Raw genomic sequence first — 27,589 nt, 5'->3', positions numbered from 1 at the left:
CTTGAAGTTTTCAAAATTGCCCTTTCATTCCTATTTCCTGATTGTTTTTACTGGTGGTCTACAAGTTAAGACACATAAAGCCCCTGTTTCTTGCTTACCTGATAGTCATAATATAGATCTAGAATAGAAATTCTGGAAATACTCTTCAAATGAAAACAAGATAAATAGGAGTTTGAGAATGTGGTAAGATGAAAGAGATGTATGGTATGGTGTCAAACAGTAGTACCCAGTAAGTAAAATAGACACAAATATTCAATAGCTGGTAGAATTCATAGAAGTCTGCATATGTAACCTTTATTTCTTTATTTTAACACAAGTATTCACTAACTGGTAAAATTCCTGGAAATCTGCATATTTAACTTGTATTTCTTTGTCTACTATAGTGTTGCCAGTGATCTCAATGATCCTGATCTAAGAGAAGGTTGTTTCCAAAGTGAAGATATAAGTGAGCCATCCTCTGTCATGTGTCAAGCAAATTAGTCCAAGGCTTTGACTTCTTCTTGGTCTTCTTTATCTGACTCTGATACCACTTTCCTGTTGGTAGTAATATCAGTCAGTTCCAATACACAGAACTCTGCCATTGTGAACATGATGTAGCATGAAAACAACTTTCGAAAATTCTCCCAGTAAAAATTCACTGTTGTGGATTCTATGTGTTGGGTTTTGCAACCAAGTATAAACTTGTATGTGGGAGAAGTGGTTGTGATACTGTAAAGTGTGGTTTGGAGGTACAGGAGCCCTCCTACCCTAAATGTGTTTTGTTTATTCGAGAGTCAGACTCCTGAGATTTAATCATTGGCAATTGAGTATTTGGATTACCTATTGTTTTATTTATTCAGACTTCTTTTAAAATGCAAATATTCTGGGATGGATAATAAACATATTGCCACTAAAACCTTTCTATGAACACATTTTCCGGTTCCTTCTTTCTAACAGAAGAGGACCTGGATTATACTAAGAAGATCTGTTGAAGGAGGAACGGTAAGGGGCCATCTGTATATGTAAGGGAATTATTTTACAATTGTGTCTAAAATAATTAGAATAGTTTTTAAAGTTTATAAATTAATGTATAGTATGCAAACATCACTTTCCAAATTGGCTAACACTGAATTACATGATATTTTTAAACTAAACTCTTTGTTATAAATACTTTCTGAAGTCTAGCACGTAAGCAGTTTGCTGGCACTTTGGGTGACCCAGTTCCTCGTGGACCTTACAAGATAGTTACAGACAATACAAAAAATATGGGAAAAGTTAAATAATGCAAGCAATAATAAGAGTTAAATAATTATAAAATATGGGCACAGAGTAGTGCATGATTAGTTACCCAAAGAATGTACAAAGAGTAACTAGAGGCCGGGCATGATGGCTCACGCCTGTAATCCCAGCACTTTGGGAGGCTGAGGCGGGTGGATCATGAGCAGGAGGTCAAGACTAGCTTGGCCAAGACGGTGAAACCCTGTCTCTACTAAAACTACAAAAATTATCTGGGTGCGGTGACAGGCGCCTGTAATCCCAGCTTCTCGGGAGGCTGAGGCAGGAGAATTGCTTGAACCTGGGTGGCAGAGGTTGCAGTGAGCTGAGATCGCACCACTGCACTCCAGCCTGGGTGACAGAGTGAGAATCCATCTCAAAAAAAAAAAAAAGAAGAGTAACTAGAAGAAGTTTATAGTAAGAAGATATCACAGCAGAATAGAATGAAATTCAAAGTTTCAGGATGCAAGACAAAGTTAATTTACAAAAGGAATTAAGTAATTATTTAAATTATTAACAGAATTATCTGCCCAAGCTGTGAAATGTTTTATTATTATATGGGTCAACATGGGTAGTAACAGGAACGTTCTGTAAAAATACATGCAGAAATCTAAGGCACCCAGACATATCTATTGATGCTATTTAAGTAGCAGTCTTCATCCGCTATTTGTTTCGTTAAGTCACTCTTGATTGGGCTAGTTTTGCTTCATCTGTAGAAGCTGAGTCAAATCGTCTGGCTAAAAAGTGAGAAATTAGGTTGCTGAGCATTGTGTAGATAATATAGCTAGGTGATGAAATGATCTTTTTATTTTTTTTCCGGAAGTTTAAAAAATTAGTGTGGACATATACTTTCTTCTTTAAGGGTATTACTTTGATAACATTAAAGACAGCCTCAATACCAATGAGAGAAATATCAAAATTCTATAACTTTCTAACTGTTTCTCCCTGAATGTAGTATGAAAATGAATATTTGTCAAATTAATGTTGAGTTAGCCACATTGGTTTTTAGTCATAATACAAAAATGGAGAGATTTCTTATTAGGGGTGCGTTAGTGATTAACTATTGCTTGCTTATTTCCTTTAAACTCTTCTAGACTTAAACCGTCCTAGTCCTGCTCTAACATTATTCCAGAGATAAGGCTACTCCCTCATCATTGAGAGTTTGCTACATGAACTTAGTTTTAGCAACCTTAGCCCACTCAGAGCTGGTGAACTACAAACACCTGCTGATTCACTAAAGAAGTGGGCCAGGTGTGGATAGGGGATAGTGGAGTCAGGAAGGCATGACGGTTGGTGGCTATATAGCCCAGGATGGTAAGAGAGGGACAGAGAATGTGCACAGAGCTTCAAGGCTGAGCTGCTTTCCATTTTGCACTAACTTATGCTTGTATATTCCACAGACTGACAAGTTCGTACACAGGCTTTAATAGCTATGCATAGAAGAAAGTTTTTTCAAGGCAAGAAATCTATAATATACGGGGGTGGGTTTCTAGAAGATTTAAGGGTAAGTGGCAAAGTAAGAAAAAAGAAGCGCTTCCCTACACAGTAAGTTAAAAGGTGAGAGAATATTTTTGACAGAAGTCAACTTACTTTGCTTCGTGTTCTTTGGCTTTTGGTTTATAAGGAAGGGAAATCAGTTCTTTCTGAAACAAAACAAAACAGAAATCAAAAAGGTAAAATTTTACTTCTTGCACTGACTGCAATTCACTCACTTGAAAAAAAGCTGAGGTAAAATCATCAGAGTTTATAGACTAGCTTCTTAAATCCGGAAATGGTGGGGTCAGAAATGTTGCACATTAGGGAGTCTGGGTTTATTTAGGAGTGTGTGTTTTGTACATCCACAAGTTTACAAGATGCTATTACTATTTTTACTAGGTTTGTGTCTCTTCATTTAACATTTATTTTTGTATGATCTAGGCAAGCTCAATCATTGTAAACAAATATTAGCACCAAAATAGCCTATGTTAATATCTTACAGCTTTATAATATGTGAACAATAAACTCCACTGACAATAATACCTCATTTCTTATGCCAGGAGGGCTGCAAACTCTGGAGACAGTTTTGATTTATCAACGATTGCCAAATTATCTGATGTCTGTACCTTGCCCCACTCTGGTATATCGATGGCTCTGGACTATAGCTAGCTAGATTTAAGGGTTCAATCTATAAAACCTCTGCAAATTTGCCACAATTCATCCCTTGAGATAGATTATCCAAATGCCTCACTATTGGTCTCACCGAGATCCTTTCTTCTCTTTGTTTTCTTAAGAGTTGGAGAATCTCTTCTCTTGTTTTAGCCTGTTTAAAGAAAGAAAAAAGTGGGTATCTTGACTCAATAATGAAGACTTATGCCTATGGAAGGTACAATTCTTCCATTTTCATCTTGTATTGGCAGAATTTTAAAATATTTTTCCCAAGATATATTTATATGTTTTTGTTTGTGCCAAAATCCTGTTTTTATTCAAGACAATGCTGCTTTACAAAATGCTTTTGTAAAATATTAAAATGCTGTACAATTTTATTGTAAAATAATAAAATGCTGCTTTACATAATTGACCCTAAATGGAGGGTTTCTTCCCACCTAATAATAACTAACTTTTTAAAAATAATGAATATTTAGTAAGACCTTTCCACATGAGCTATGATAACAGCTTTATAGACATTATGTCATTATTTTCTTATAACAACTCAGAAGTTTGACAGTACTATTACTCCATTGTATAGGTGAGGAAACTGAAGCTTAGTAAGGTTAAATAACTTACCCAAGCTATTAAGTGGCAGAACCAGATTTGATCCTAGCTCCATTTAGAAACAAAGTTCAAGCGATTGACCATCACACTAAATTGCCACTAATGGTGGCAAGAAGCAGCATTAGCAAGCTCAAACAGCATGCTGCTTGCATAGGGCAACAAAGCTTTATTCTTTCATTTCTCCTGTTTCTAGCTTAGATATTGAGACCTGCCCATTCTCAGGTGAGTTTACCTAAGTGCAAAAAACTAACTTAGTGCAGGCATGAACATTTATCAATACATAAACTATAAAAATAGGCAAATATAGGTTCCATTTTTTCCATAGAATTCATCTATATTAAGTTTTGGAGATACCCAGGCAGAAAATCACCTCTGGTGTATGTGAGAACAAAAGAAAAGCCTGATAATCTAACATCAAACAAATAAAACTTGTAACTTCAAATGGCCAGATAAAATCAAAGAAATTCTGTTTAGATCAAGTTGCAAGAAAGAAATAAGAAGTGAGAATAGACGTAGATTTGTCATAGCCAGGTGCAGATTCTGTCATCTACCTAAATTTATTGAGTACTTTCCCAAGGCTGCTGTAACAAAGTACCACACACTGCATGGCTTAAAACAATATTTATTGTCTCACAGTTCGGGAAACTAGAAGTCCGAAATCAAGGTATTGGTAGGGTTGTGCTCCCTCTGAAACCTACAGGGTTTCTTTGCTTCTTTCTAGTTTCTGGTGGTTTGCTGGCAAGCTGTGGCATTCCTTGGCTTGCATAACTCCAATCTTAGCCTTTGTTGTCACATGGCATTCTCTCTGTGTCTCCGTCTTCACGTGGCAATCGTCTTATGAGGACTCCAGTCGGACTGGATTAGGCGCACAACCTACTCCACTATGGCCTCATCTTACTAATTTCATCTGCAAAGACCCAAAAGGTCACATTCTGAGGTACTGCTGGTTAGAACATCAGTGTAATTTTCACGTGTGGGGGGCATATTTCAACCCGTAGTAAGCGCCTATGAGGTAACATTATGTGTTAGTGGCTGAACATAACACAGTTTCTGCCTGCAAGGTGACTGCAGACTTACGTAGCAGAAGACAAGTAAATAGTTTCAAGTGTGCTATCTGGGGTTAATATAGGGTACAATGAATGAACTGAAGATCAAGGACACTTAATTAAGAGTAGAGGTGGGGACTCAGAAGATGTCCCAGAGGAGCTGATGTCTATGCTTTAGACCTGAAAGTGGTAGTCGTCAGATAATGATGGAGACAAGATGGGGAAGAAAGCTTTTAAGGCAGAGGAAACAGCGTGTGCAAAGCCCCAGAAGCTGCTGGGTGTCTAAGTACTTCTTCAGGGCAGTTCCTCAGTCCTGATGGCTCATCTGCTAAAGAAGCTAGAAACCTCAGGCATGATCCATCAAGACACACAGAGCAGGGACCCATGCTGGGCAGCTGTAATCAGTGTCTGGGCTGGTGAACTGGGTGCCTTGGCTTTGCATCATTCTGTTTAAGTGATATGAAGCTTGCCTTTTATAAGCCTACAAAATTTTAATTTTATGTATTTTGAGATAGGATTTCTACATTTTACTTGAGTTTTAAGCAACATATATCACAGTTACTGAAAGAAAAATATTCAGAGTATAGTTGAAAACTGTTTCACAATATCTGTCAACTTGCATAGATTGAATAAAATAATGTCCGTAAAGACCTGGGATATTTTCAATGGAGGTATTCAATGTTAGTTTCTTTTCCAACTTTTCCATTACACATGTATTCAATCAGTATTAATTGCTCTCATACTGTGATTACGTAGCACTTTATACCTTTATTATGGTATTGATCTTACTTCTACTTTATCTCTTAGTTGCTATCATGTCTCTTTCAGAATCTTACTCATCTCTTTATCCTTCCTTAGAGCTTAGCAGTGCTTTGTATGTGATACTCAATGAATTTTTGTTGAATTGATTGAGTCATGATGTATGAATGCAATCATTGTACTGTGTAATCCACAATTACTGGCCTAAGCAAAACACAAAAAGTTTTGGAAAGTGAAATTGAACAGTGGGTAGATTTAGTTTTTAAAAATCCCCTATGAACAAAATTATATGATTATTTTCTGTGTCACTATTGGGAAATCATGGACAAGTTATATTGTCCTGTGCTTCTAATATAAAAAGACAAACATTTAGTTACAAGATTCAAAAATAATAGTAGAATAACTAATATATTCATTCATTTTTTTCCTTGACTTCAAGTTCTTTTTTATTATAAATGACTTTGATACTTAAATATCACATATCACATAATATACCAGAAACAAATATTTCAAATATGATCTGATTTCTGCTTCCTGGACATGTTTCCTGGAAATAAATAACAAAACTAGTGTAAACAATTATGTTATCTAAGCAAAAACATTGTGGAATATTCCAGGAAATCTCTGCCAGGAAAGCTAAATACAATTCAGTGGTAAGAGAAGATCCTTATAACTTATATTATTAGTAAGGAAGCATAACTTACTTCTTAATTTCATATTGACAAAAAATTTTCATTTCTAATTATAGTGTTTCGGTTGGGTTTGTTAATGGAATTTTATATTTATAAGACTTTATAATTGTTTAATTAATTGTTAATACAAGGGTTTCAGAATTTATATTTATAACATCTTTGACCATAGAACATCTTTGACCATTGAATATTAACTTACATTTATATATTTTATTTATGATTTATATATACAGTATTCCTGAAAAAATAAATTGTGAAATAAAATTGATTCCAGAAAATTAGGATGTGATATAACATATACATTTAATGTCTCATAGATGGTTAATGAATTTTAGTGTCATCTCAAGAGTTAAATTGTCTGGTTCTCTCCTTTTGACTTTTCAGAGCCAAATGACTCGAGTGGCAATATGTATTAGTGGAGTCAAATACATTTGGTTTGAATCCTAGTTCCGCTGTGTGTTGAATGGCAAGTTCTAGCTTAACTGTCCCGCCTGGTCCTCCTTTCCCCACCACAACTATGCAGTAATCACTGACCTTTAAGTTAGAGCTTTGTGATCTTGGGTAAACCAAAGAATCCACAATCCCAGTTGTGGATTTCTAATCTGTGAGGAAGGTTGTTGTGAAAATTGGAGATAAAAATTGCTTAATGAAATGCATGACATATGGTGAACATTTAATAAATGGTAGCTATTATAACACAATTATTATTAGAAAATTTTTCTTTCAGTGCTTTTAAAATCTTGAAAAGAGTAAGAAGAAAGAGGATAGATTGCCTGCTTTTTGTGTACAGGCATGAAGGAATTCTTATGATCCAACCTGTGACCTATGGTTCAGTTGGTGAATACAGTTTGAGGGAGGAAAGGAGAAACAAGGAGAGATGTTTAAGGTATGATTTGTTATTAAATATGCAGTGCAAATTCTTCTGACCACGAATTTTCTGGTGTGTTACTTTCTTTTCAGTTAATATTCAATGATAAAAAAAAAAGCTCTTAATAAACACTAGACTTTAGAAGAAAGGCCCTTTCTTCTCAAGACCTGGTTCCCACATGCAAACTGCATTTCTTTCTTGGACTATGATTGAAATTTTTAGACTGAAACATTCATCAAAAATAATACGAGGGGCCAGGTGTGGTGGCTCACGCCTATAAGCTCAGCACTTTGGGAGGCTGAGGCAAGAGGATCATGAGATCAGGAGTTCGAGACCATTCCTGGCCAATATGGTGAAACCCTGTCTCTACTAAAAATACAAAAATTAGCTGGGCTTGGTGGTGCTTGCCTGTAGTCGCAGCTACTCGGGAGGCGGAGGCAGAAGAATTGCTTGAACCTGGGAGGCAGAGGGTGCAGTGAGCCAAGATTGTGCCACTGCACTCCAGCATGGGTGACAGAGTGAGACTCCGTCTCAAAAAAAAAAGAGGCAGTGTTTTTCTCTGATTATCTGTCTACATAGCCAGAAGAAATTTTCTCTTGATTACCATAGTATGAAAGCTGAATTACTGAATATAATATAAAAAATGTCTTACAAGAGTATTGAATTGATTCCAGGATCAGTTCTTTGCTTAGATACTTGGCAATCATCTCAACACACAGAGAATCAAAGAACTCTTGAAATCAGTATGAGATAGTAGTTAAAACTCCTTGGCTCCACTGTCAGATGGACCTGAGTTCAAACCCTTATACTATAGTTTAGATGTGTGACCTTGAAAAAGTCACGTTCCAGCTTCAGCTTCCTCATCTGTAAAATGGAGGCAATCATAGTGCTTTCAACAGAATTATTCTCAGGATTAAATAAGAATGTGAGTAAGACGCAATGCACACAAAATACATTTAGTGCATGCAGTTAGTTCTCAAAAATATTATGTAGGGAGAGGAGCAGATAGTTGGAGAGAAAAAAACATTAAGAGGATAGACTAAGAAATACTGAGGGAAATGTTTTAACTCAAATGAGAATTTAAAAACTTTTAAAATTCTTTCCATTGACTATAAGTGCAATGTATGTACATGGTATAGACATCAGAAAATGTGAAAAAATACACAAAGGAAATGATGTTTACATAAATCCAACTGCTAAATCTAAAATATTAATGTAAGTTTTGATATTTTAAACATGTAAAAATTTCAGAAGACCTTAAAGAAGCTCCAAAATAAATAATCTATGGACTTAAAAATAATTCATCAAAAGGAGAAAGGCAGCTAAAGAAGCTGTGGGCTAGGTTAAAATGATTATAACAAACATTATGCACAAAGGCATGGAATCAAGCTAGGTCCTCATCAACAGTGGACTGGATAATGAAAATGTGGTACATATACACTATGGAATACTATACAACCATAAAAAGAATCAAAAGCATGTCCATTGCAACAACATGGATGTAACTGGAGGCCATGATCCTAAATGAAATAAAGCAGGAAGAGAAAACCAAATGCCACATGTTCTCACTTATAAGTGGGAGCTAAGCGTTGGATACACATGGACATAAAGATGGGAGCAATAAATGCTGAGGACTACTAGAGGGGTTAGGAAGGGAGGGGCACAAGGGCTGAAAAGCTACCTATTGGGTACTATGCACACTACCTGGGTGACAGGATCATTCATACCCACATCGCACAATATTTCCATGTAACAAGCCTGCATATGTATGCCCCGAATCTTAAAAAAAAAAAAAAAAATTGAAGTTGTTTAAAAAATTATACACAGGGATGAAAAGAAGATAGCAGTCCACTTAAAAATAAATGAAGATCATGGTGATAAGCCTTGCTTGACTGAATCAAGGTGTGTGCTTTGAGGACTAGAAAGATGAAGGGTAGGATAGGTTAATGGGATATTGAGAACCTTGACATAAAGATATCTCTATTTGAACTTGATTTAGTGGAAGATAGGCACTTTGTTTTTTACCTCAATATAATTAAGTTAGAAATAAAAACTGTTAAAAAGACCTCATACACTGAAAATTAAAAAGCATACTTCTAAATAATTGATAGGACAAATTAGAAATCTGAATAGAAATGTAGAATACTTAAAATGGAATAATAATGAAATACTATATAGCTTATGAGATGTAGCTAAATAGAACATTGAGGTATATTTATAGTTTTAAATTTGTATATTAGGAAAGAGTGGAAAATTAAGAAACAAAGTGAAAAGAGAAGGAAGTTAGAAGGAAAAGAACTAACCCAAAGTTGAAGGAAGAAGTAATAAAAATCAACTATGGATAACTAGAAAAAAAAAAAAAAACCGATAGAGGACAATCAAGCTAAATGTTGGTTTTTTTTGAAAAGACTATTAAAATAGATAATACTTTGGCATAATTACTTATGAAAAAAGATACAAATGATTAGAAATGAAAAGAGGTAATAACTAGAGCTACAGCAGAGATGAAAAAGGTGTTAAAAACACTATGAGTCTTTTGCACCAGTAAATTTGAACATCCAGATGAAATGAACAATTTCCTAGAGAAAATAAGCTTACCAAAAGAATTCAAGAAATAACAAATAGGCCATTTTATCTACCAAACACGAAAAGGAAACAGGCAAAAAACCTATAGGCTTATGCAGAGTAGGACCATCTCTATCACCTCAACTAGTTTCAATTACCATTGACTAATCAATTGGGTTCATCTAGGGTTAACTTGAGTATAGTCACTGTATTACTCATCACTTCCAATAGTGCCTCAGCTTCAGTAATTTAGCCTTTTCATAGGTTTCTGACAAATGTTGTAAAGCAAGTAAATGGTTGAAAATTCCTTTCCCAGTTGATTTCCGATGGGGTTCTATTTGAGACCACTTCTAGACTTTCAGAATCATTATGACGTTCACCTTTTAATCTACACTTGTAGAGGGAGGCATCATGATAAATTTAATTACTTTTTATTTACCTACAAAGGGTTAATTAACTTTGCCTACACATTTCTGCTCTGTGTTTGAAATTTCAAAATATAACTTCAGTGGTAATTTTTCTTTTTGCAGGCAATAACTAAAGATATGATGAAGGGGGCCGGGCACGGTGGCTCATACCTGTAATCCCAGCGCTTTGGGAGGCTGAGGTGGGTGTATCACAAGGTCAGGTGATCGAGACCATCCTGGCCAACATGGTGAAACCCCGTCTCTACTAAAAATACAAAATTAACTGGGCATGGTGGTGCACACCTGCAATCCCAGCTACTCAGGAGGCTGAGGCAGGAGAATCGCTTGAACCCGGGAGGCAGAGGTTACAGTGAGCCAAGATCGTGCCATTGCACTCCAGCCTGGGCAACAGAGTGAGACTCCATCTAAAAAAAATATATATATATATATGATTAAGGGAAAATAATATGAGTCTCATTTTAACACTATGAGCAAGCCAATCTTGTGTCTTTTAATCAGGATGTGGATACTTGAGTGATCATGCCTTTAATAATCTAGTCATCATGCTTTGAGAGTTACCCTTTTAGTCAAAGCATTTCCATTTAATACTAATGCTTATTTTGAACCTGCTAAAATTTTATTTTTCAATCATGGTTTGGATATAAAAAAGGATTAAAAAAAGGAAGTGGGGGAAGCAGAGAAGATAAAAACAAATTTTCACTGAGTAACTACTAGATGTTGGGCGTTGTGTGAGTTCCTTATAGGTTATCTAATTTAATCTTTATAGCACAGTGAGATGGGCATTACTATTATTACCTCTTTACAGGTAGAAGAAACTCAACCACGTAAAAATGAACTTTTATCAGGGTCACTTAACTAATTAGTAACTGGCAGAGCCAAGGATTCAAACTCATTTCCAGTTCTGTTGGACGTTATTTCCTGTGCTTCTTTTGCCACACTTCAAACACACAGACTTCAAACACACACACACACACACACACACACACACACACACACACACACACACACACACACACACACACACAGAGTGACGGAATGGTTTCTTCATTCAGTCTTTACTCTAAAAATGAGTTATTAACCATGGTGAAGAAGAAAAATATATTCTCTGCTCTCACAGAAACATTCTTATTCTCATAGAAAATGCTTGCTTATCAGAATACAGCAGGTGGAGCTAATCCAGCTTGAGCTCAGCCTTGATCACAGTTAATTTACTTATTTAAAGGTATCATGTGGCTCTTTGCAAAATGTGGCTAAAGGGTAAAGATAGTTGAATTATAGTGGTATTTATAAACTGAGGAGCTTTCTAAGATCGTAGTGTAAATGAAATATTTATGCAAGGATTTAAAATTATAAATTAATTGTAAAATGGGAATTACATTCCAAATTCAGAATATTACCTAGGCAGAGCCGAAGTTCTATGGTTTGACAGAAATTGAGAACATTATCTGATTTTTATTTCCTTGAGGCTCCAGAATTTAAATTTTTTTTTTTTTTTTTTTTTGAGACAGGGTCTTGCTCTGCCACTCAGGTGGAAGTGCAGTGGCATGATCAGGGCTCACTGCTACCCCCACCTCCTGCCTCCTGGGCTCAAGCAATCCTCCCACCTCAGCCTCCCGAGTAGCTGGGACCACAGGCACATGCCACCATAACTAGTTAATTAAAAAATGAATTTTTTTGGGGGGGGGATAGAGATGAGGTCTCCCTGTGTTGCCTAGGCTGGTCTTGAACTCCTGGGCTCAAGCCATTCTCCCACTTTGGTCAGCCACCTGAAGTGCTGGGATTACAGGCATTAAGCCACCATACCTAGCCTTAATTTTTAATTCTATCCCAATGGTTGAGAGTTAACTGTCTACTAGGGAATTTCAGTTCATATTCAGAAAGAATCTGACTCCTCAGTGGGTTCCATTTCATTTTTATGTTACAAATGCAATCATGAGGAAGGTGAGAATTATGATTGACGTAAGGTTTTTATCCATTTAGTGTTTTATAAAGTCTCACATTTGGGCATGGTTTCAAAAAGCAGTATGCACCTTGGCTTGCTGATTTTGATAACAGAATGCTTCAACTATGAATTTACTCTATGAATTTACTACCATTCCCTGTGCTTATTAACTGAGATCTGCTGTGTTGATTCTACAACTACCATATAGGAAATTTATATCTACTCTAATAATAAGATACAGAACTGTTGGACCTCAAATTATCTACTATGTGCTTTAAAAGACAGGCTGAATAATCAGTGAGAAGGCTTTCTCCAGTATAATCTGATTTTAAAAGATAGACCTAACTATAGTAATCTATGGGAGTGGATGGAAGATGTTAGAGGGTTATTAATCAGAGAAAGGAAGAATGCTGACTTGCAGGAAAAAGATGCAGATCTAAGCACCTTTCTATACCTCCTGGAAATTGCTTAATCTTGGCTCAGTTCCTAGGTCTGACATATATACTTTTCATTTGAAAAATAACAACTTACTAAAATGAGAAAAAAATTAGTCATTACATAAGAGGGAGTCGATACAATTTTTCTTAAATGCAGATTTCAATCAAGTATGAATTTATCTGTTGTGAGGAAAAAAATGTGTATTTTCTTGGTTCTGTTACACATATTTTCTTAGTTCTGTTACATATATTTTACCAATAATAATTGCCTGAAGAACGTAGATTTTAAAACATTTACACGCAGACAAAATGCATGCAGAGCAGAAGTGTAAGTGATTTTAAAAACTGCTTTAATATTGCTTTAAAAGGTACTTATCTTAAAAAAGTAGTAAGTGAGATTTGTATTTTAATATTGAGAAAATATGAGCATGAAACGAACACTGCATTTTAAAATTCAACAAAGTATACATATATTGAGGATAACTCTGTATGATTGAATTATATGTTATTGATGATTCAGTTTGCAATAATTATCAAAGCTCTTCCTTGGCAAAGACTACTGAGTCTTGAAGATTTTCATTGTTGCTGGTTATACAGACATGATGAGCAGGTGAATGATACTGACCTCATCTTTCAGATATGTCTTTCCTATTCTGCCCATAAGGACTTAAGAAGGAGAGGTTAGGGATTCCCCACACAGATCACCTCAAACTTCTTCTCTGGCTCATACTTCTTCTTTGAGTTTCTAACCCATATATTCACAGGCCTGACAGTTCACCTGCTTTTCTCAAAGGCATCTCAAACTAGATAAGTCTAAAGTAAACTTGTAGTCCCTCCCCTACAAACCCCCAAACCTGATCTTCTTCTAATGTTTCTTGTTTCAGAGAATGACACTACCCATCCTGTTATACAAGCCGCTAGAAAACTGAGTTATCTTTGATACTTTGCTGTACCTCACCTTCCATATCTAGTATATAACCCTAATTACTAGTTATTTTACTTCCTAACTATCCCTTCAATCTATCTGGTCTTTCTCATCTACCTGCATGATCCTAAATCACATCGCATCACCTCCCGACTGAAGTTTTGTGATGGCCACCAGTCGTTTTTCCACTTCTGCTCTGGCCACTTTCAATACATTCTCCATATTACAATCTGCTGATCTTTCTCAAGCAAATGTGATATTCTCATTCCCCAATTTAAACCCTTCAGTGTCTTCTTACTGTTCTTACTGGAGCCTAACCTTCCTCCCACATTACCGCATTAGCCATTCAGCTTTTGACATGCACGGTGCCTGTTCTCAGCACAGGGGCTTTGCACGTGCTGTTTTCGATGTCTGGAATGCTCTTCCAATGTTCCCTCCACCCTGTCTTTCTGACCTAGTTAATGCCTGTTCTTCCTTTAAATCTTAGTCTGGTTAATCTTTGTAGAAATCCTCCCTGATTCCCTTGATTGGATCAATACCACCCTATTAAATTATCCTAACATCACTTTAATTCTTTCAGAAATATTTCTCTCCCTGATTAGACTCCAAATTTCATATAAGGGCAGAGTTCATATCTTTGACCCATTTCCCATTTGCCCCGAGAACACTGTGCTGGCAGCGAGCTGCACTTTTATTTTCTAAATGGGAAATGGGTTAAAACATGTTTTGCTGTTGTTCATCATTGTACTTCAGTGCCTAGCACAGTGCCAGGCACATAGAAGTGCTCAATAAATATTTGTTGAATGAATCTTGCACAATTCTTCCAAATAAAATTCTCCCATCCTTTGGGCCCATGATTCATTTTACTGTTTGTGGCTTTGCTTGGCCCTTCTAGCTTGAACTTGACATTGCCTTTTCAGTGTTGACCTCTAACTTGCCTAGATTTCTTTTGAAGCCTACAGAGTTTTCAGTTGCTTCTGGCCAACATTCTGTAAAGTTCAACTCGGCTCCATGATTTCAGTGCAGGGCGCCTACATGTCTGGAGTAAAACCTAAACAATGTCCAATCCAACTTCACACATACAGACTAATGTCTACACTTATACTACCAGCTATTTTATCTATTGGCAGCATTTATGACCAGAAACTCCAGAGAATGCAAAGATAATATATAAAACGTAACCATAATTAAGAACTATCTTTTTTCTATTTTTAGTTATTCAGTGCTCCAAAAATGTGTCCTTTATAATAAAAGTTTCAAAGTTTATCCTAAATAACTTTTAGGGTTTTTTTTAAAACAAATTGCTAAATTACTGTTACAATGAAAATATGCACATTTTCCTGTTATGTGTGGTGGCTCACCCCTGTAATGCCAGCATTTTGGGAGGCCGAGGTGGGCAAATTGCTTGAGCTCAAGAGTTCAAGACCAGCCTGGGCAACATGGCAAAACCCTCCCTCTACAAAAAATACAAAAAATGTAGCTGGATGTGGTGGGGTGCACCTGTAGTCCCAAAAACTTTGGAGGCTGAGGCTGAGGTGGGAGAATCACTTGAACCCAAGAAAGTTGAGGCTGCAGTGAGCCATGATCATGCCACTGCACTTCATTCTGGGTGACAGAGTGAGACCTTGTCTAAAAAAAAAAAAAAAGAAAAAAGAAAAAGAAAATTTGCACATTTTCTTTAAAAAGCTCTTCATCAAAGCTTATATCAACAATAAAATCAACTGTTTGTAAATAGATTTTTGAATATTTTTTTGACTTGGCCAAGAAAGTCAAAATAATCATAGTTAGGTCAATTTGTCTCCTATATTGATGGTTCTAAACTTTCTGGGTTTTCTGCATATGGCAGTAAGGAATGACACAAACATAAAGCAATGTGATTGGAGTTGGGAGAAGGGTATATGCTTCCAGTATGCTGCTTTCTTTCCTTCCTTTTTTGGCCAAGCATCTCTTTGGTACCAAAGTTCTAGTATATGGAATATTATCTTGTCCCCTGTGTCCAATTCCTCGTCTCAATTTCTTGTCTAGCATTCCAGATTCTCTGGGACAGCGGTTCTGCTCTATTTTCCACTCCTGACCCTACATTCCAATGTCCATGGCAGGGTTTCTCTTACATGCTGTTAAACCTTGGCGTGATGTTTTTAAACTTCTATCAAATTTTTCTGGAATCACTTCCTTTGGAGAACATGCAATGCTCTGCTCATCTACTGTGACTTTCTTCTGTGACCTACAGAGCACAACGTACTTCCATTCTCGTCTGTTGCTCCCACATCCTTTTGCTCAACTGACTGCATGTCTGTTCAGCACCTATGAGTCTGTGAGGCCTCTGGGTCTTGGTTAATATATTCTTGCAAGTTTTCCTATTAAATGAATACTTCATATGACACGTAGCTCGAGGAACTGGGCTATCATGCAGAATTTGGTGCAGACAAGTTAGATAATCCATTTATTCATTCATAACATTTATTTGGTGGGTCAGGAGATCACCTATTTGTTAGGCCCTGTGACTATAATGTCAAAAAACCCATGGTCCTTCACCTTAAGGAACTTTGGAAGCTACAGGAGAAACAGATCAATGACACCACAGTACTATATTTCAAGGATGATGACAGGGGGATGCCTGGGGTCCTACAGAATTAAAGAAAGAGGCATTTATATCAGACTTGGAGATATGTGAGGGTGAGAAAAGGCTTGACTATGACTATTGAACTGTAAACAGCTAATTGTAGGTATTAGCTAAATGGGAAGAAATGGGAGAAAGGCATTTCAGGCAGAAGAAACTGTAGGTTTAATGTCACAGAACTCCTTGGTGGGTTCTTGGAACTATAAGTGGTTCAGAATGGCTATAATATGAATTGCACTTAAGGGGGATGGTGGGTAGATGAGGCTGGGGAGGTATGGCAGGAGGCAGATAGTGAAAGTCTTGGTATATTAAACTGTGATTCAACCAGTTTTAGGAGTACAGTTGATTCTCATTGTTTGTCATAGTTATGTTCTAGAATGTCACCACAAACACTGAATCAGTGAATACTAAACCATTCCTCCTAGGTTCCTGCCAGCCGCTGGTCATAATGTTTCATCAATGGAACAATATATAACCTTGTTTTATGTGTGTTTCTGTTTAAAGACACCTTAAAATATACTGTTGATTTATCAATATTAAACTCATGATAATAGCACTGTAACTCATGCCTGAACAAAGCTTATCTAATGCACATATTTTATGCAGAAGGCACGTCACAACCTTCTTGCACTTAGGAACATCAGTACTTCAAGGCCATTTTAAACAGCAAATCACCAAAAAAGAGCAAAAAAAAAAAAAAAAAAAAAAAAAAAAAAACCAACCAACCAAACAAACAAAAAACGCTTAGCATGAAATAACAGAAAGACTCTTGTTTGGAGTCATGAGAGTGAAACACAAAGGCAAAGCATCACCTTGTTCAACCTCAGCTGTGAACGTTGTGTGTTGAGCAACTCAAAAAATTTTTTTTTGAGATGGAGTCTCGCTCTTGTTGCCTAGGCTAAATGGCGTGATGTCGGCTCACTGCAACCTCTGCCTCCCGGGCTCAAGCGATTCTCCTGCCTCAGCCTCCTGAGTAGCTGGGATTACAGGCATGTGCCACCACGCCTGGCTAATTTTGTATTTTTAGTAGAGACAGGGTTTCACCATGTTGGTCAGGCTGGTCTCGAACTCCTGACCTCAGGTGATCCGCCTGCCTTGGCCTCCCAAAGTACTGGGATTACAGGCATGAGCTACCGTGCCTGGCTTCAATTTTTTTTTTTTTTTTTTTTTTTTTTTTTTTTTTTTTTACCACTTTCTGCATGTCTGCAAATGACCATGCAAGTGCCATGGGTATTGATTTTGGGGTTGTGAATAAACTATAGCTAGTAGGCAAATTTGCACATAAGGAATCCATGAATAATGAGGGTCTTACTATATTGCCAATACAGTGGCTTGGGAACTGTTCAATTTCAAGAGTGAACTAGACAAATGACTATATCATCAGACTCTGAGGCTTTCTTGACCACACTTTATGTGACTAGAATACATTATCACAGAAAATGATAAAGTGAAGTAAATATAGATACATCAATCATTTATTATCTAGCTCTGATATAATTGCCTAAGAATGTTTTCATCTTGTCTTAGATAGAGGCAAAGTACAAGGGTGGATAATGGCTTTAATTTCAGATGTGTCATGGTTATTCTCTGAGTTACCTGATCCACAGAATCATTCCAGTTCTTCAATAAACTCGATTTGATTTGCCCTGCTGCTTATAAAGTGTTTACTAATTTGAACAATAAGGATTCATGTAAGTGGAACCAAATAGATAGTTCTGCATTAATTTAAAAAAGGAAAAATGTACATGATCCTTTTTTGCTTCATTTTGCATTTAATAGTTTCATTTAATTATGTTTTTATGAACAGATAATAAATGTGGATCCTTGCCCAATATTAGCTCAGCGTTTAAAGTGTTTTTCATTTTGTTCTTAAGGTGAAATGTATAGAAGATATAATACACAGATCTCTGGAAAAAAGAGGAAGAGATGCATTTGGGGCATGTCCCTATAGAACTCTGAGGCTGGGTCTATATGGGACAAATGAATTCAGCAAAAAAAAAATTTTTTTTTTAACTACTCTTTGCAGAGCAGGGCTACCACATAGGCAGTGTGCCCAGAGTAGCCAAATTCAGCTATTTGATCCCACATCTCATTCCTTTCCTAATTATGATTTTACAGACTGTAGATGTTACTAAATAAGATTTAGAGGGGAACCTCATCTGTCGACTGAAAATGTTCCCCAACATTGAATAACTTGAAAACAAAGTGGTACTTATGGATGATATAAAAGCATAAAACATATGTACATTAATATAATCTTTTAATTATCATTTACTATCAAAATATTTGCTTGTTACTATAAATGCACAGTCTGTTTTTATGACTTTTCCACTTGAATGCTTTGACAAATTAGGAAGAGAAGAACAATAATTTAAATGACTAAACATCCTTTATTGGTGAAGGGAAAATCCACCACTTCCTATTGGTATTTCTTTTATGGAGGAAAAGGAATTTTATAAATATTATATTAGGGTGGGAAAGCAAAACTAAAAGCCAGGTAACACTTACTGAGAAATTTTAGGTTTGTCTCGGAAGTCGATCCCTATCATTTTGACACAAAAGAGGATTTTCTTTTATCTGAGCATCTTGGCAATGACACTGAGGAAATTCCCTACATTTTTGCTTTGGTTCTCTGAAGTTGACTTATAATGATTCAAAGTATCCCTTTCACTTCTTTGAAAGTGATAATCCAACAGTTGATAATGTTAAAAAGTTTTCCACTTTCATGACTCAGTGTCTAAAAATACAACCTTTTGAAGTTCTAAGATTTTTTTTTTTCTTCTGAGAATACAGATTACAGTTCAATACAAGTAGGTATTAGCTAAGTGGGAAGAAATGGGAGAAAGGCATTTCCAGGCAGAAGAAACTGTAGGTTCAATGTCACAGAAAAATGAAACACTTTGTTGGGTTCTTGGAACTACACACTTGTAGTTCAAAATGGCTGCAGCATGAATTTCATTTAAAGGGCAATGCTGGTAGATGGGATTCCAAGACCCTCAGTGGTTGCCTGCAACTGCAGATGGTACCGAATCCTAGATATACTATGTTTTCCCTTATATATACTACCTATGATAAAGTTTAATTTGTAAATTAGATGCAGTAAGAGATTAACAATAATAACTAATAATAAAACAGAGCACATAACAATATACTGTAATAAAAGTTATGTGAATGTGATCTCTCTCTCGGTTACTAAGTCACTAACAGGCATGTAGTGTTTACAGCATGGATCCACTGGACCAAGGGATGATTCATATCCCAAGTGGGATGGCACAGGATTTCATCACACTCTCAGAATGGCGAGCAATTTAAAACTTATGGATTACTTATTTCAAGAATTTTTCATTTAATATTTTTGAATCATGGTTGACTGAAACCAAGCAAAGTGAAATCATGGGAAGGAGGACTACTGTAATGTTCTCATCATAGCATAACTTGCTTCTGGTTCAAGGAAGTGCCATATAACAAACTTTTGAGGAAGACTTATACTATGGACATTATTGGTTGTGTAGAAAGTGTAATAGAACAGATTAAAACCCCATTCCCAAATAAGGAGCATACCTGGGATGTTGTTCTGCAGATTGCATATTTTCCCTGTAAAAACCTTTGGTTTATATTCATTCATGTTAAAACTATGATTACAGATCATTTCCAAATATGTCATTTACACATATGCCTTCAAATACTGCTCTGACCTGTTCTTCCTTCTCCCAGCAATGAATTATTTATAATTCTTTTCATAAAGAGATAATCAGCTAAAGAGCTTTCTTAAAGGTGGCAAAACTAAAAAGCAAATTAGTTTTATGATTTCAAAGAATTAGCTGACTATCCACTTATTATAATGTTTTCAGACTACTTTAGAACTCTCAAAGGAAGAATAATGGTCCAGTGCAGTGCTGTGAGGTTTCCTTTATGGACATAGTAAGCCATTTAATCTTGACAGGCTCAATTGTTTTTGATTTCCTGCCATGGATATCCATCACAGAAATAGCAGTTGTGATTAATAGCATTTTGATCACTAACCAAAAGCATTTGTTATAATGTATACCTGGAAAATATTCCAAAATGGAGAATAATATTCAAGTGTAAAAAACTGTAACAACTGAAAAATCAATATCCATTGAGGAGAGAGGGTTATAAAGGTACTTTCAGGAGAGAAATTAAATTCTAGATTTTCATTAATTTTAAGGAGAAAGTGGAAGAATAAACCTTAAAGAGAATTTATGGGTAATGTTTTTTCCCAATTTGAGATGAAAATTATACCTGGAATTTACTTATTAATGCCTGTGTTCAAAACATGTAGAAGATTATCTTAAATAGATCATTGTAAATGTTTTGTTAGTTAAAAAGATACCCTATCCTCATCTATTTTCTAACATCAAGCTAAAAATTCTAGAATGGTGGTGGCAGCAATGCAGAGACAACATTATCAACTTAGAAAAAAAGTGGTATCCAAAACCAGATTCTGTTTCAATAATTACAAGAAGTCGCGTTTCCTCCCATTATATCTATAACCCATGAGATAAAGCAGAACTAGGGAGAGAGGTGATGTGCTAACAGATTAGATTTTGGGCGTATTCTTTTTTTTTTTTTTTTTTTTTGAGACGGAGTCTTGCTCTGTCACCCAGGCTGGAGTGCGGTGGCCGGATCTCAGCTCACTGCAAGCTCCGCCTCCCGAGTTCACGCCATTCTCCGGCCTCAGCCTCCCGAGTAGCTGGGACTACAGGCGCTGCCACCTCGCCCGGCTATTTTTTGTATTTCTTAGTAGAGACGAGGTTTCACCGTGTTAGCCAGGATGGTCTCGATCTCCTGACCTCGTGATCCGCCCATCTCGGCCTCCCAAAGTGCTGGGATTACAGGCTTGAGCCACCGCGCCCGGCCGATTTTGGGCGTATTCTTGTAAAGATTATCAGCCTAGAAAAATTTGCCAGATGAGTCTATGCAGAAAAAGCTAAACAAAATTGAAATATCAGTATATAGGGCCTTCATTTACTCTTTTATTCATTTAATTATGCATTTATTTATTCAATAAACAAAGATTTACTGAGTTTCAATAACCAAAAAGGCACTAGGTTAACCAATAAGACATGACCCCTGCCTTTATAGAATGCATTTGTTGAGGGTAAACTGTGGCCAGGCGCTTCACATACCTTATATCAACTCTATGAGGTGGATATTAAAAAAAAAAATCATTTTCTCTTTTATATATGAGGAAGCTGAGCATCGCAGGAGTTAAACTGGTTGCTCAAGGTCACACAAATAGTAAGTGGCAGAGTTAGGCTTCCAAACCCATATTGTTGTCTCCAAAATCTACTACACTGTGGTGCCTGTAATCTAGGAGGAAAGAGATAAACATACACAATGACCTGCAATACATATCAGAGACTGTACAAATACTATGAGAAAGGATATGTGGCTTGCCATGGCAGCACAGAGAAGAAATCTATTTATTCTGCTAGTCTCTGGGTAATCCCTGAGAAGGCTTCACGGAAGCTGGCATTTGAGTTAGGCCTTGCAGGTAGATGGGGAAGAACATTTCAGGCGGATACATGAAAGTGCACTGCAGAATGAAGAACCAGCTTATAGTTCCAGAACTGGGAACAGTGTTTCTCACGTTTGTATTCATACCATAGTTTTGAATTTTAGAATATTTGGCAGCATACCTGAACAATGCCATAGTCAGCAATCATTATGATACAACAAATCTATTATGGGATTAATTTCATGGACTTTGGAGTTAGGATTGCAGGCTTTGAATCTGCTCTGCCACTTACCAGTTGTGGGGACTTTGGAAAATCATTTTAGGCCTTGTTTGGCCAAATGGTGATAATGATAATGGGCTATTTTAAGGAGTATATGAGTTAATGTATGTCAATTACTTAGTTTAGTGTATAGTGCCTAATGTACATTCAACAATTGGTTGTTATGAATACTACATTATATTATCTCAGGATATCTATCAGAGCATTCAGTTATTTCAGGATTCTCTTGGTTGCCTTTTTGTATTTTGGCATTGTTCAAATTGAACTGTACTAGATAGTACTGACTAAGTTTCCCCATATACTAAGAAGGCAGTTTCAGTAACTTCTCTTTCTTTCCCACTGCCTTACTGTTTTGTTAGGCCTCTTGTCTTCTACTCTCAACAAATGGAATCATCTTCTATATTGCAATGCAGAACCACTAGGCTTAATGTGAATTTGGCAGATACTATGCATGTTTAGGTATAACAAAAATATACTTTTCCTGTTCATCACTTTGCGAGCATATATGTGAAGGGGGTAAACAGTGTTCCTTGGCCTATGTGGTTGAGATCCAACTATACAGAGTTGGGGTGACAGCATAGGAGAAAGTGGGGAGAGTGGTAGGAGAAGACAGGTTAGGGTTGGATTGGAAAGGAATTCGAACATGCTAAGGAGTTTGGCCTTGAGCTTGTAAAGGAAATGGGCAGCCATGGGGAAAAAAAAAGCAGGAGGGCTAGTACAATCGTATTTGGATTTTAGGAAGACAACTAATACATTGTGAGGCATTGCTTTGCATATTCTTTGTCTAATAAACTATAAATCCTTTAAAACCCAGCACCTTTGGGAAGCTTTCTTGATTTGTTACACCTGATTTTGATGTCCCTCAATGTGTTCTCACAGTATTATGTGCATACATCTATCATATTATAATACATAATAATTATTGACTTAATTGGCTGTCTCCTCCACTGGATTGTATACTCCTTGAGATCAGGGACCACATCTTATCTTTGGATCCCCAGCAGCTAGTGTAGTACTTGCAGGTTCTCGATAAATATCTGTGGAATTTAGTAATTAATATGAATTTATAGAAGGAGCCAAGACAAGGAAACCAGTTCTAAGATTATTAGCCTAAGAGTCTATCAGCATAACCTCCACTGGTAATTCACATCATATTGTCTTATTGTTTGACAAAAGCTGATAGAAATGTATTATAATAGTTTGTCTTTAACCTTTATTTCGAATCCTTTCTTAAAATGAAATAAAATGAAAATTAAATTCCAAAAGCACTGAAGTTGACTTTTAATGATTTTTAATTCACTGAAAATTAGGCTTTTCCCCTCCCTATAGTCTGGATATAAATATACAGTACATAATATTCTAAAGAGAGAATAAAATGCTGACTATTTCTAATTACCTAATTTGTTTGAGGGAATCACCAGTAGTCCACAAAGTGAATTAATGTGATCAACAAACTCAAATGCATTGTTTTGTAATTTATGTAGAATTCCCGATAAGTCTTTCAGAGTTTGCCAATATGTCCAATGATTAAAGATATTCAGCCAAAATGAATCCTCTATCTTTGCTTTTACAGTATAGGAAAATTTACAGGAGTGTACTTTATCCATTAATCAAACAAAATGTTTCTATAAATCACTGTATTAATTGCTGAGTTAAAGGCCATGCCTATATCATGAAAAGCAAACAAAGGATATTGCCAAAAAGACTAGTGTGCTCAGCTGATTTGACTACACCAATGTGTTTAATTCCAGCCTTTAGTCAAAACAGGTCTAGATGACAGACTCATTCCTCTGATCATTTAATTTTGACCTATTAAGACAATCAATTCTATTTGATTTTTCCTGTTCTTATGATTTTTTTTTAAAGACAGTGTCTCACTCTGCCCCCCAGGCTGAAGTGCAGTGGTGAGATCATAGCTCACGGCAGCCTTGAATTTCTGGACTCAAAGGATCCTTCTGCCTCAGCCTCCCAAGTAGCTTGGACTACAGGTATGCACCAGCAGGCATGGCAAATTAAAAAAAAATTTTTTTTGTAGAGATAGAGGTCTTACTATGTAGCCCAGGCTGGCCTTGAATTCCTGGCCTCAAGGGATCCTCCTGCCTAGGTCTCCCAAAGCACTGGAATTGTAGGTGTGTGCTACTGTACCTGGCCTCTCATGCTATTTCTGTTCTCAGAACACTGTATATGGTTGGGGACCTTACTGGATGGAAAGTGTGTGACTCCACCTCTTTCTGTTTCTCTCTGGTTCTGTTGTTCCTATACATTCTTGGACTTTTGCTGAGATTGATAATAGTCAATGTTGAATAGAATTTAATTTTCAATTGAAATTCTAATAAAGGTTTTCCTTATTTTGCTCAAGCTGATGCACTAGAAGTAGCAGATTTTTAAATATGCATGTGTTTAAAAAGTCAAGATTATTTAGACATTTAATGACAATCAGATGATCTTCTGAAATATTGGCCTACCTTTTGGAGATACTTTACTTTCTCCTCAGATTCCTGTATCTTCAGGGCTTCGGCAAAGATGTTTCTATTTTCTAGAGGGAATAAAGTCAAATTCAATCTGAAATAATTTTATCATGATTTTATACTAAAATTGATATAAAATTGGATACAGGTTGAAAGGGAATACATAGAGTAGGAAGGTAAACAAAAGTACATGTGGTGTATTGAAACTTTATAAACCAGATTTCCGAATATTTAGAGACTGAATTAATTAGCTATGGCTGCAGGGAACCTCTAATCTCTTTAGATGATGAGTAAGCTCTAGTCCAGAGACAAGAAAAGGTCTCAAAAGAGAAAATATCTGCAGGATCAGAGATTCCAATTTCTACATTCCTGTTCAAACTGTTAAAGAAATTTAGGCATTGTCCTCTGGATAAACAGGGTGGTCCCTCAGCAGGGACTTAGGTGTGCAATTCAGAAAGTTATACTACAGTGTAAAGTAGTACCCTTGTACTTATTGCCTATTTTCTGATGAACCTAGGAGTCAGAATGCTGAAAGGCATAAAACTTGGTACTTACTGTTGTTACTCACAAGGTGAGAAGACTGCGAGGAGTGACTGTTCTCTAAAAAATACAAAAGGGAAGTAAAGAAATCATTGGAAAAGACCACAACATTAAAGGCGTTTGAATATTTTATACCATAACAATTGCATAACAGTTCCACATTCTAGGCCTCACTAGGGGCTTCCAGGTCCAGGAAGTTCATTAGTAATGTTGACTCCACCTTCATCTTTCTCCAGGGCTTTTCATGTTTGAATTCAACTGTGTATTTGAATTCAACTGTGTAAACTATCCTTTCAGCCAACAAATAGCATTTCCTCAGATTATTCTATATTGTTTACCAAATAGATGCTATAATTTAAAGGAAACATGTGTGTTCAGATGTAACAAATATACTACTGATCCTTTTCGGGTGGAAGGGTTGTTGGAAGGGTTCAGGAACTATACATGTATTTGTATGTACCTATAACTATTTGTATATACCATTGCAATTTCTCCTGGAAGGGGCTCTGGTATCTGCAGGCCGGTTACGGTGGAGGCAGATGTGACTGACAGGAGGCCACTGCTCTACTCACCAGACCCTCTGCTCCTCCGGCGCCGCGCCACCGGCAGACGCTGACTGCTGTCTCTGCGCAGCACCAGCTGAGATTCGCTAGGGGGATACATCGACGCCGAGATCCAGAACTGCTTAGCCAAGTTGGCATCTTGTTCTGAGGAGCCGGCAAATACCAGTAATCCCGGGGGGCAAATTTCCTGGGACTCCTTTCGGCCGCTAGGTTCTTCGCTGGGTCCCGTTTCCATGGCAACTGAGGACGCTCCTCCAAGCGTCCTCGCCCCTCCCCCCGCCCCGCCCCCATCCCGCCCCTCCGAGAACCGCCAAGTTGGTACCAGCCCCTGCCGGCAGCCTGCGGTTTCCTAGGTAGGTGTTGGGATCCACCACGCGCGTGGAGGCCGTCGGAAGCCCACTCCTGTGGTGATCAGGTTTTGGGACCAGTCCAAACCTTGGAGTAGATAGGGGAGAGTCAAAACATACACTTTGGGTTGTGTCCTGTTGGAGTCAGTGGGGGAGTACTTTAGCTTCTTATATCCTCAGTGGGCCTGCCACATCCTCTCCCCTCCCCCTCCAAAAATAGCTAAATAAACTGTAAATTCCTCAGCCCCATCACCCCAATCCCCCCTTCCAAACCAGATTGCCAGGGACAGCACCTGCTACGTGGAAGTTCTGAGAACGTTGCGTTGGAGAATTCATGGCTGAAAGCCTAGCCCTTGGGAGCTAGAGACCTGAACTGGGCAGATATATGCCCATGTGTATAGTTTGTGTGATTTTAAAATTCTGAATCCTTTAAATCTTAGGAAACAATCTGGATTTTAAGTGTAACTGCATTTACTAATCACTCCCACTAAAAGTTGCATAGACTGCAACAGTTGTAAATGATGACTTAAAAGAAGGGATATATCTTAATGAATGGACAGAGCCCCTTCACAGAAAAAAAAGTATGAAAAATTTTGTTAATGTATTCTTATAAAAGTATTAACAAGTGTGTGTGTGTGAATAGCTTTCCCGGGAGATTTTTGTCATAGCAGGAACAACTTAACCACTTCATTGATAGAAAAGTTAAGATTACTGTGGCAGGAACTGAGATAGACATCATAAAGCCAATTTAGCAAAGGAAATGGACACATGACAATAACCACAATTTATGTCTTTATGGCACTTTATTCTTTCAAAATATTAGTAACAATATAGTCTCAAGAAGTTAATAATCACATGTTCATATAATAACATACAGCAATCAGCTAAGAAAAAAATCATATTCCCCATTTTATCTAAAATTTTCATTAAGAGCCTGAAGGAATATTGAAAAAAAAAAAACCCCACATACATACACATTACATACACTGTATTCTTAGTAGCTAAAATGTTGATTTTTTAATTTTGGCTGAGCAATTAATAGGCAATGGATGAAATCAGCATTTTCCAACACCCCTCTTCCCCACACACATTGATGATGCACAGGCAGCTCATTTGGATGAATTCCCAAATCTTTTTACCTGGCCGTGTGGTTAGTGATTGGTACTATCAGCAATCAGCTAACTACACTGCCTGGTAACTAGACTCATGAAAAAAAAAAAATTGCAGTCTCAAGTTGGTACCCCCACACGTTGTGACAGGCAATTCATTGGTTGAGTTGAAGATCCACTGAGTTGCTGGCTTGGTGAATATTCTACTAGACAATGGCAAATAGACACAGTGAATCATATACAGTATTAACCGTTACATGGGTGGAGGGGCTTCACCTCCAGGGATTTTGCTTTCCTGGTATGAGACTGTTTCATCTTCTGTGACTCCTAGAGAGAGAGCTAACAGTTTAACTGTATCTGGAGAAACCGCGGGTTTTCTCGCACTTGCAGCGGGCGCTCGCGAAGCATGCCAGCGCGGGACCCACGCCGACGCCGCGCTTCTCAGGCACCTTCTCCTCTCGAAGGCTGCGTGCAGCCAGAGCCGGCGTCCTCTTCCCGGCCCGGCGGCGGATG

At 37.1% G+C, this 27,589-nt stretch overlaps 2 protein-coding genes across 7 annotated transcripts in view; one reads left to right on the top strand and one right to left on the bottom strand.

Moving 5' to 3' along the window:
- BTG4 (BTG anti-proliferation factor 4) overlaps positions 1 to 27,589 on the top strand; it is a 113,777-nt gene that overhangs the window by 67,638 nt on the left and 18,550 nt on the right. Inside the window, exon 6 of the mRNA XM_050757739.1 lies at positions 23,940 to 24,037. The gene's annotated coding sequence lies outside the window, so the exon portion shown is untranslated. The remainder of the gene's footprint in view (positions 1 to 23,939; positions 24,038 to 27,589) is intronic.
- HOATZ (HOATZ cilia and flagella associated protein) lies at positions 275 to 25,887 on the bottom strand. 6 transcript variants are annotated; one of them, XM_050757742.1, is made up of 7 exons: positions 25,630 to 25,887; positions 25,073 to 25,117; positions 24,515 to 24,585; positions 9,075 to 9,149; positions 3,482 to 3,553; positions 2,845 to 2,897; positions 275 to 534 (listed from the first exon to the last, which is right to left on the bottom strand). In XM_050757742.1, the coding sequence occupies exons 1-7, from the start codon at positions 25,853 to 25,855 to the stop codon at positions 477 to 479; spliced, it is 600 nt and encodes a 199-aa protein (XP_050613699.1). In that variant the 5' UTR covers positions 25,856 to 25,887; the 3' UTR covers positions 275 to 476. The 6 variants fall into 6 exon arrangements, with proteins under 6 accessions (XP_050613699.1, XP_050613700.1, XP_050613703.1 ...); XM_050757743.1 differs by having other exon boundaries at positions 3,494 to 3,553; XM_050757744.1 differs by lacking the exon at positions 275 to 534 and adding an exon at positions 1,789 to 1,991.

The sequence above is a fragment of the Macaca thibetana genome, chromosome 14 (assembly GCF_024542745.1).
Source record: "Macaca thibetana thibetana isolate TM-01 chromosome 14, ASM2454274v1, whole genome shotgun sequence".
Classification (NCBI taxonomy): domain Eukaryota; kingdom Metazoa; phylum Chordata; class Mammalia; order Primates; family Cercopithecidae; genus Macaca; species Macaca thibetana.
The sequence above is the reverse complement of the archived record's forward strand: the minus strand, read 5'-3'. Positions and strand labels throughout refer to the sequence as shown.